The sequence below is a fragment of the Nanorana parkeri genome, unplaced genomic scaffold, assembly GCF_000935625.1.
Source record: "Nanorana parkeri isolate BGI_ZX_2015 unplaced genomic scaffold, ASM93562v1 scaffold2279, whole genome shotgun sequence".
Lineage (NCBI taxonomy): Eukaryota > Metazoa > Chordata > Amphibia > Anura > Dicroglossidae > Nanorana > Nanorana parkeri.
In genome coordinates, this window is record NW_017308547.1 from 25,117 (window position 1) to 35,384 (window position 10,268).

A 10,268-nucleotide genomic window follows, 5' to 3' on the forward strand; every position below is an offset into this window, starting at 1 on the left:
GTGCTATATACACAGGGGGGGGGGGATATCCGAATATTGATCGGGGGGTCTGACTTTAGACTTTGTTTAATCTGCTTCTATATGGCCTCCCCTGCCCCCCTCCCCCCTCATCAGCATTATAATGACATTATTACATTAAATAAACCTTCTCTGCGCTTCTCTATGTAATGCAGGCAGATCATGGCAGGTGGGAGGGGCAGATCATGGCTGGTGGGAGGGGCCAGCGGGAGGCTGTACATGGCTTCCTGAAAACATCACAGCACCCTGAGTCAGTACTTCTCTCCAGAGCCCTCAGCCCTGATGACAGCAGTGGGAGGAGTTATGAAAATATCAAACTGTCTTGATGGGCGGGTGTCAGTCTGGAAGGAGTGGGCGTTCCTAGGCAGGCTTCATTTGCATAGAGACCACCCACATGTGATGCTGAGGCTCCATGATTCAAAGAACTGGAATCCAATGAATGAAAGGGGCGGGGCCAAGGACAGTCAGGCTGGGGGCGAAAGGACTAGGTGATGCTGGACGTCCTCAAGCCAGGATATGAGGCGGAGCTCTATATGACTTGCTGCAGCTTCTAATGCACATTGTGAGGAGCTCCCAGTGTGCAGTGACATCAGAGGGAGGGGAGGAGCCGGTACATCTGTGGAAGACTGAAGGGAAGGACGGAGGTCAGATAGAAGAATGAAGGGGAGGACGGAGGTCAGATAGAAGACTGAAGGGGAGGACGGAGGTCAGATAGAAGACTGAAGGGAAGGACGGAGGTCAGATGTAAGACTGAAGTGGAGAACGGAGGTCAGATAGAAGACTGAAGGGGAGGACGGAGGTCAGATAGACTATAAATGTCATGTGTTACCGGTCAGTGAACCTCCTCTGGAATGATATGAGAGGCTCCTGAGTGTGGGGATGGATTTGCCTGTGCTGGGTGGTGCTATGAGGACCTCTAGTGGCGATACTATATACTGCAGTCACCTTCTATTGAGGGGTAACAATGGAGCCTTCTATTCACCTACATGGGAGGAGTCACAATGATGTCACTTCCTGTGCTGGGACATATTTTAGAGAAAACAGAAACATAAGAAATATAGAAAATATAAAAACAATATTTTTATTATAAATGGAACCGCAGAAGCGAAGGCTTGCCGTGTGCAGGGAGTCTGACATACGTGTGAATATCATTCTATTACCGGAGAGGACAACCTCGGCCTTCAGCTGCTGTGAAACTACAAACCCCATGAGACACCACAAGACTCCACAGGAATGACTGCTAGAGACATGCTGGGATTTGTAGTTTCAGCACAGCCAGGGGGGGCCAAGCTTGCTCTATTGTGACTTCCACCCAGAATGTTTCCTATTACCTGAGTCAGCCAATCAGAGGGCAGTGCGACGTGCAGACACGGGGGGCTCAGTTCACCAAGATCTTTATTTCTGTCATGTGACTTTCATTCTCAGATCTCATTGGCTGAAAATGATTTTTGGGAATGTGTTTCCTGGTACTGGCCTGTCTCTGGTCACACATGACATTCATCTGACCTGGAGGTGCGGGTCCATGGGAAGAAGTGGGGAGCATGGCGGAGTAGGGAACGGGGGCGCACAGGCCGTTGGTTGGGGGAGTCTTCTGGGGGCCACAGATCAGCCAAGCCCCATCTCATGTCCATGTAGAACTTCTAGTTCCTGATGGTTATCCATACGGGGGACAGGTCCCCATTATTGGACACAGAAAACCCGGCATGGAGGGGCTCAGTGGAGGTGCAGGTCCATGGGAAGAAGTGGGGAGCATGGCGGAGTAGGGAACGGGGGCGCACAGGCCGTTGGTTGGGGGAGTCTTCTGGGGGCCCCAGATCAGCCAAGCCCCATCTCATGTCCATGTAGAACTTCTAGTTCCTGATGGTTATCCATACGGGGGACAGGTCCCCATTATTGGACACAGAAAACCCGGCATGGAGGGGCTCAGTGGAGGTGCAGGTCCATGGGAAGAAGTGGGGAGCATGGCGGAGTAGGGAACGGGGGCGCACAGGCAGTTGGTTGGGGGAGTCTTCTGGGGGCCACAGATCAGCCAAGCCCCATCTCATGTCCATGTAGACCTTCTAGTTCCTGATGGTTATCCATACGGGGGACAGGTCACCATTATTGGACACAGAAAACCCGGCATGGAGGGGCACGGTGAAGGTGGTGGAGAAAGGACGGAGGTCAGATAGAAGACTGAAGGGAAGGACGGAGGTCAGATGTAAGACTGAAGTGGAGAACGGAGGTCAGATAGAAGACTGAAGGGGAGGACGGAGGTCAGATAGACTATAAATGTCATGTGTTACCGGTCAGTGAACCTCCTCTGGAATGATATGAGAGGCTCCTGAGTGTGGGGATGGATTTGCCTGTGCTGGGTGGTGCTATGAGGACCTCTAGTGGCGATACTATATACTGCAGTCACCTTCTATTGAGGGGTAACAATGGAGCCTTCTATTCACCTACATGGGAGGAGTCACAATGATGTCACTTCCTGTGCTGGGACATATTTTAGAGAAAACAGAAACATAAGAAATATAGAAAATATAAAAACAATATTTTTATTATAAATGGAACCGCAGAAGCGAAGGCTTGCCGTGTGCAGGGAGTCTGACATACGTGTGAATATCATTCTATTACCGGAGAGGACAACCTCGGCCTTCAGCTGCTGTGAAACTACAAACCCCATGAGACACCACAAGACTCCACAGGAATGACTGCTAGAGACATGCTGGGATTTGTAGTTTCAGCACAGCCAGGGGGGGCCAAGCTTGCTCTATTGTGACTTCCACCCAGAATGTTTCCTATTACCTGAGTCAGCCAATCAGAGGGCAGTGCGACGTGCAGACACGGGGGGCTCAGTTCACCAAGATCTTTATTTCTGTCATGTGACTTTCATTCTCAGATCTCATTGGCTGAAAATGATTTTTGGGAATGTGTTTCCTGGTACTGGCCTGTCTCTGGTCACACATGACATTCATCTGACCTGGAGGTGCGGGTCCATGGGAAGAAGTGGGGAGCATGGCGGAGTAGGGAACGGGGGCGCACAGGCCGTTGGTTGGGGGAGTCTTCTGGGGGCCACAGATCAGCCAAGCCCCATCTCATGTCCATGTAGAACTTCTAGTTCCTGATGGTTATCCATACGGGGGACAGGTCCCCATTATTGGACACAGAAAACCCGGCATGGAGGGGCTCAGTGGAGGTGCAGGTCCATGGGAAGAAGTGGGGAGCATGGCGGAGTAGGGAACGGGGGCGCACAGGCCGTTGGTTGGGGGAGTCTTCTGGGGGCCACAGATCAGCCAAGCCCCATCTCATGTCCATGTAGACCTTCTAGTTCCTGATGGTTATCCATACGGGGGACAGGTCACCATTATTGGACACAGAAAACCCGGCATGGAGGGGCTCGGTGGAGGTGCAGGTCCATGGGAAGAAGTGGGGAGCATGGCGGAGTAGGGAACGGGGGCGCACAGGCAGTTGGTTGGGGGAGTCTTCTGGGGGCCACAGATCAGCCAAGCCCCATCTCATGTCCATGTAGACCTTCTAGTTCCTGATGGTTATCCATACGGGGGACAGGTCACCATTATTGGACACAGAAAACCCGGCATGGAGGGGCACGGTGAAGGTGGTGGAGAAGGTGTGGAGGTGCCGGATCGGGATGGACAGCTCATAAAAGGAGAGGCGCCCGGCCTCACAGTCCAGGTACACCCCGAACCTGTTACAGGACACCCCCTGGTCTATGTCTATGAAAGCGTTGTCATGTGCCACTAAGTAGCGATTCGAGGTATTCACATTCCACTTACACATACACCAAGACTTGCCATCGCTCCCCAAGCTGGACGTCCGCTCCATACTGGGGTAAGCGACCCCGAAATCGCAGTCTCCCAGTTCACTGGTCTCCACTTCCCAGTAATGGCGTCCGGAGGAAAAGCTCCTGGAGCTGAACACCAGACCACAGTCCTGAGAGCCGTCTGCCGGGTCCTCCTCACATGGAAGGGAAATGGTCTTCAGGTCATGTGATATCCGCACATTGCGGGCGGCCGTGCTCACATCCAGGAGAACCTCGGCAGGACCTTGCACATAGATTCCTCTCATCACTCCACTCATGAGGTCAGATAAACCAGTATGTACCATCTCAGAGATGAGACCCTCATCCAGGTCACCAGAATACAGGTCCTCGTCCCCCTCATCGGGGTCACAGAAGTCCTCTCCGTCCACATCCTCTCCCATTATAACAGTCAGAGGGTCATGGACCCCACAAAGCTCCTCCATACGTTGGATCCTGCGGGACAGCTTGTCCTTCTTTAGTTCCAGCTGCTGGATCAGATCGGAGAATGAGAGTATAACCTCATGGTGGCGGGAGATCTCGGTCAGGATTCTCCTCTCCAGGTCCTCCAGTTGTGTCCTGATGTCTCTGAACAGAGCCATGACCCCCCCTGTTACACCGTCGACTCTTTCCTGGGCCCTATGTCTGCGTTCCCGCACTTGCTGGACCCTTTCCTCCATCTTCCTTCTCTTCACATACATGTCTTTCATATCCTTCCTGAGCTGGTCCTTCTTATTCTCAGAGACCTCACGGAGCGCCTTCACCGGGTGCCCTTGGTGGTCCCCATCCAGCCTGCAGGAGGCACAGATTAAGGTGGAGTCTTGGGCGCAGTAATACTCCAGGATCTTCCTATGGACGGAGCACTTCCTGTTCCCCAAAGAAGCGGCAGGGTCACATAAGACGTGCTCCGGTGACTTCCTGTGGAATCTCAGATGGTTGTCGCACAGAGACACTTCACAGTGCAGACAGGATTTCACCGCCGGTACCGGGATCTGGATGCACTGGCCACAGAAGATCCCGTTCTCCGGCTGCTCCGGCTTTGAAGGGCTGAAACACTCCACCAGGTTCGCCAGCCGGATGCTTCTCCTCAGCTCGGGGCGCTTCCTGTATCTCCGCTGGCACTCTGGGCAGGCGGACTCGTCCTTCTCCTGGCTGTCCCATGTGCGTGTGATGCAGCCCTGGCAGAAGCTGTGCCCGCATGGCAGGGTCACCGGATCTTTAAATATCTCCACACAGACTGAGCAAGTCAGTTCGACTCTGGGATCGGGAGACGCCATGGCCAGACCCTCCGGGAGCCCAGCGCTGCTGTATACAGGCTGGGAGACGGGTTCAGTGCGAGTGTATTGTCTGCAGGAATGTGACCCAACCTTACCCGACTGGTCTGACAACCTGAGATGTGGGTGAAACCCCATCACCGCTCCCCACCTGCCAGTTATGGGACTTTTCCAGGATTTCCAGCTAAGAATAGTTTTTATGTCATGTACACAGTTCTAGAGAAGGCGACAACCAAATGTACAATGTTATCAGGATCAGCACTGAGAGAACAGCAAAATAGTGACCGAGAGAGCAAGGAAACTGTCATAGAGAGCAACCTTTCCTCCCATCCCCCACAGTACTTGTGTCTCTGCCCCTCCCACAATGGTGAGATTTCCTCCAGTAGTTTTGGTCTCTGCCCCTCCCACAATGATGAGATTTCCTCCAGTAGTTTTGGTCTCTGCCCCTCCCACAATGATGAGATTTCCTCCAGTAGTTTTGGTCTCTGCCCCTCCCACAATGATGAGATTTCCTCCAGTAGTTTTGGTCTCTGCCCCTCCCACAATGATGAGATTTCCTCCAGTAGTTTTGGTCTCTGCCCCTCCCACAATGATGAGATTTCCTCCAGTAGTTTTGGTCTCTGCCCCTCCCACAATGATGAGATTTCCTCCAGTAGTTTTGGTCTCTGCCCCTCCCACAATGATGAGATTTCCTCCAGTAGTTTTGGTCTCTGCCCCTCCCACAATGATGAGATTTCCTCCAGTAGTTTTGGTCTCTGCCCCTCCCACAATGATGAGATTTCCTCCAGTAGTTTTGGTCTCTGCCCCTCCCACAATGATGAGATTTCCTCCAGTAGTTTTGGTCTCTGCCCCTCCCACAATGATGAGATTTCCTCCAGTAGTTTTGGTCTCTGCCCCTCCCACAATGATGAGATTTCCTCCAGTAGTTTTGGTCTCTGCCCCTCCCACAATGATGAGATTTCCTCCAGTAGTTTTGGTCTCTGCCCCTCCCACAATGATGAGATTTCCTCCAGTAGTTTTGGTCTCTGCCCCTCCCACAATGATGAGATTTCCTCCAGTAGTTTTGGTCTCTGCCCCTCCCACAATGATGAGATTTCCTCCAGTAGTTTTGGTCTCTGCCCCTCCCACAATGATGAGATTTCCTCCAGTAGTTTTGGTCTCTGCCCCTCCCACAATGATGAGATTTCCTCCAGTAGTTTTGGTCTCTGCCCCTCCCACAATGATGAGATTTCCTCCAGTAGTTTTGGTCTCTGCCCCTCCCACAATGATGAGATTTCCTCCAGTAGTTTTGGTCTCTGCCCCTCCCACAATGATGAGATTTCCTCCAGTAGTTTTGGTCTCTGCCCCTCCCACAATGATGAGATTTCCTCCAGTAGTTTTGGTCTCTGCCCCTCCCACAATGATGAGATTTCCTCCAGTAGTTTTGGTCTCTGCCCCTCCCACAATGATGAGATTTCCTCCAGTAGTTTTGGTCTCTGCCCCTCCCACAATGATGAGATTTCCTCCAGTAGTTTTGGTCTCTGCCCCTCCCACAATGATGAGATTTCCTCCAGTAGTTTTGGTCTCTGCCCCTCCCACAATGATGAGATTTCCTCCAGTAGTTTTGGTCTCTGCCCCTCCCACAATGATGAGATTTCCTCCAGTAGTTTTGGTCTCTGCCCCTCCCACAATGATGAGATTTCCTCCAGTAGTTTTGGTCTCTGCCCCTCCCACAATGATGAGATTTCCTCCAGTAGTTTTGGTCTCTGCCCCTCCCACAATGATGAGATTTCCTCCAGTAGTTTTGGTCTCTGCCCCTCCCACAATGATGAGATTTCCTCCAGTAGTTTTGGTCTCTGCCCCTCCCACAATGATGAGATTTCCTCCAGTAGTTTTGGTCTCTGCCCCTCCCACAATGATGAGATTTCCTCCAGTAGTTTTGGTCTCTGCCCCTCCCACAATGATGAGATTTCCTCCAGTAGTTTTGGTCTCTGCCCCTCCCACAATGATGAGATTTCCTCCAGTAGTTTTGGTCTCTGCCCCTCCCACAATGATGAGATTTCCTCCAGTAGTTTTGGTCTCTGCCCCTCCCACAATGATGAGATTTCCTCCAGTAGTTTTGGTCTCTGCCCCTCCCACAATGATGAGATTTCCTCCAGTAGTTTTGGTCTCTGCCCCTCCCACAATGATGAGATTTCCTCCAGTAGTTTTGGTCTCTGCCCCTCCCACAATGATGAGATTTCCTCCAGTAGTTTTGGTCTCTGCCCCTCCCACAATGATGAGATTTCCTCCAGTAGTTTTGGTCTCTGCCCCTCCCACAATGATGAGATTTCCTCCAGTAGTTTTGGTCTCTGCCCCTCCCACAATGATGAGATTTCCTCCAGTAGTTTTGGTCTCTGCCCCTCCCACAATGATGAGATTTCCTCCAGTAGTTTTGGTCTCTGCCCCTCCCACAATGATGAGATTTCCTCCAGTAGTTTTGGTCTCTGCCCCTCCCACAATGATGAGATTTCCTCCAGTAGTTTTGGTCTCTGCCCCTCCCACAATGATGAGATTTCCTCCAGTAGTTTTGGTCTCTGCCCCTCCCACAATGATGAGATTTCCTCCAGTAGTTTTGGTCTCTGCCCCTCCCACAATGATGAGATTTCCTCCAGTAGTTTTGGTCTCTGCCCCTCCCACAATGATGAGATTTCCTCCAGTAGTTTTGGTCTCTGCCCCTCCCACAATGATGAGATTTCCTCCAGTAGTTTTGGTCTCTGCCCCTCCCACAATGATGAGATTTCCTCCAGTAGTTTTGGTCTCTGCCCCTCCCACAATGATGAGATTTCCTCCAGTAGTTTTGGTCTCTGCCCCTCCCACAATGATGAGATTTCCTCCAGTAGTTTTGGTCTCTGCCCCTCCCACAATGATGAGATTTCCTCCAGTAGTTTTGGTCTCTGCCCCTCCCACAATGATGAGATTTCCTCCAGTAGTTTTGGTCTCTGCCCCTCCCACAATGATGAGATTTCCTCCAGTAGTTTTGGTCTCTGCCCCTCCCACAATGATGAGATTTCCTCCAGTAGTTTTGGTCTCTGCCCCTCCCACAATGATGAGATTTCCTCCAGTAGTTTTGGTCTCTGCCCCTCCCACAATGATGAGATTTCCTCCAGTAGTTTTGGTCTCTGCCCCTCCCACAATGATGAGATTTCCTCCAGTAGTTTTGGTCTCTGCCCCTCCCACAATGATGAGATTTCCTCCAGTAGTTTTGGTCTCTGCCCCTCCCACAATGATGAGATTTCCTCCAGTAGTTTTGGTCTCTGCCCCTCCCACAATGATGAGATTTCCTCCAGTAGTTTTGGTCTCTGCCCCTCCCACAATGATGAGATTTCCTCCAGTAGTTTTGGTCTCTGCCCCTCCCACAATGATGAGATTTCCTCCAGTAGTTTTGGTCTCTGCCCCTCCCACAATGATGAGATTTCCTCCAGTAGTTTTGGTCTCTGCCCCTCCCACAATGATGAGATTTCCTCCAGTAGTTTTGGTCTCTGCCCCTCCCACAATGATGAGATTTCCTCCAGTAGTTTTGGTCTCTGCCCCTCCCACAATGATGAGATTTCCTCCAGTAGTTTTGGTCTCTGCCCCTCCCACAATGATGAGATTTCCTCCAGTAGTTTTGGTCTCTGCCCCTCCCACAATGATGAGATTTCCTCCAGTAGTTTTGGTCTCTGCCCCTCCCACAATGATGAGATTTCCTCCAGTAGTTTTGGTCTCTGCCCCTCCCACAATGATGAGATTTCCTCCAGTAGTTTTGGTCTCTGCCCCTCCCACAATGATGAGATTTCCTCCAGTAGTTTTGGTCTCTGCCCCTCCCACAATGATGAGATTTCCTCCAGTAGTTTTGGTCTCTGCCCCTCCCACAATGATGAGATTTCCTCCAGTAGTTTTGGTCTCTGCCCCTCCCACAATGATGAGATTTCCTCCAGTAGTTTTGGTCTCTGCCCCTCCCACAATGATGAGATTTCCTCCAGTAGTTTTGGTCTCTGCCCCTCCCACAATGAGGAGATTTCCTCCAGTAGTTGGTGTCTCTGCCCCTCCCACAATGAGCGCCTGTATTCCTTCCTGAACCGGTTCCCTTTGTCATTGTGGGGCGCCGTATCGCCCCTATACTATAGACCCCCTCCTAGAACGTGGAAATACCAGTCAGGAGGGGCGATGTGATTGGCCCCTACACTCTCATGTCACACGCTGGGAAACGCCGGGCGCTCAAAAAGGTTTATGAGCTTTTTTGGGGGTCTTTTTGCGCACGTTTGGCCCCTTAGGCTTCAATAGAAAATCCTGGAAAACATGTGACCATTTTTGTATGTGTGTTTATTGCGTGTTTATTGCGTATTTAGAAGGGGTGTAACAAATGCGCAAAAACGTGCAAACTACATAAGCAAAACTGCGCAAAAAAACGGTGACGCCTAGGTGTGAATGCAGCCAGATTGTGACAAGCTGCCCTTCTTCCATGATGTAGTACCCCACACTGTCCACTGAGGGCAGCAGAGTACCCCCCCATCTTCTAGCCACCGTTCCCCTCTCCGTCAACGCACGGAGCAGTACCTCAGAGCAGCCACCGAAGGCAGCAGAACACCTCCCACATCCAATCTTATATCCCTGTTCTTTTCTAAGTACGTTGCAGTACCGAAGAGCTGCCACCAGGGGCAGTAGAGCACCTCCCATCTCCGTTCTCACATCTCCGTTCTTTTCTATGTTAACTCCAGTACCCAAAAGTAGCCAGAGAGGGAGTAGAAGTAACCCGCGCCTCCTGCAACTAGCGGAGGGAACAAGGCGTCCGGCGTTGCTATGGAGTCCGGGTGGCGGTCGCAGGAAATACGTCACTGCGCCCGTTCAAATCTGAGGGAGCCACAGCTGAGCCGGTGAGGTTTGTAAACATTGGAATAACATTACATTTACCTCAGTCACAGAATTAGAAGGACATTGTATGCACTGCCTAAGCCTCATAAGCTGCTGTCAGGGGTAGAGGGGAGCTTAGTGTACATATCTCCGAGGGAGGGAGACAGCACACATCGAGGTTCCTTCACTGAGGGATTAGAGCCTGTTCACGGTGCACAGAATATCCAATGAGGAGTGAGCTCGCTACACCAGGCCGAAAAACAAATCCCCGTGATACTGACCCCCATCATCGCCCCCAGGGACTTCCTCTGCTCCAAACCACCCCC

General features: G+C 51.5%; 2 protein-coding genes across 2 annotated transcripts in view; one reads left to right on the forward strand and one right to left on the reverse strand.

Moving 5' to 3' along the window:
- Nucleotides 1-3,534: 3,534 nt before the first annotated feature.
- Nucleotides 3,535-5,229, reverse strand: LOC108801285 (E3 ubiquitin-protein ligase Midline-1-like). Its single transcript, XM_018573218.1, has one exon. The coding sequence runs from the start codon at nt 5,227-5,229 to the stop codon at nt 3,535-3,537; it is 1,695 nt and encodes a 564-aa protein (XP_018428720.1).
- A 4,691-nt stretch (nt 5,230-9,920) lies between these two features.
- CEP112 (centrosomal protein 112) overlaps nt 9,921-10,268 on the forward strand; it is a gene marked incomplete at its 3' end in the record, with an annotated part of 145,596 nt that continues 145,248 nt past the window's right edge. The window contains exon 1 of the mRNA XM_018573219.1: nt 9,921-9,965. The remainder of the gene's footprint in view (nt 9,966-10,268) is intronic.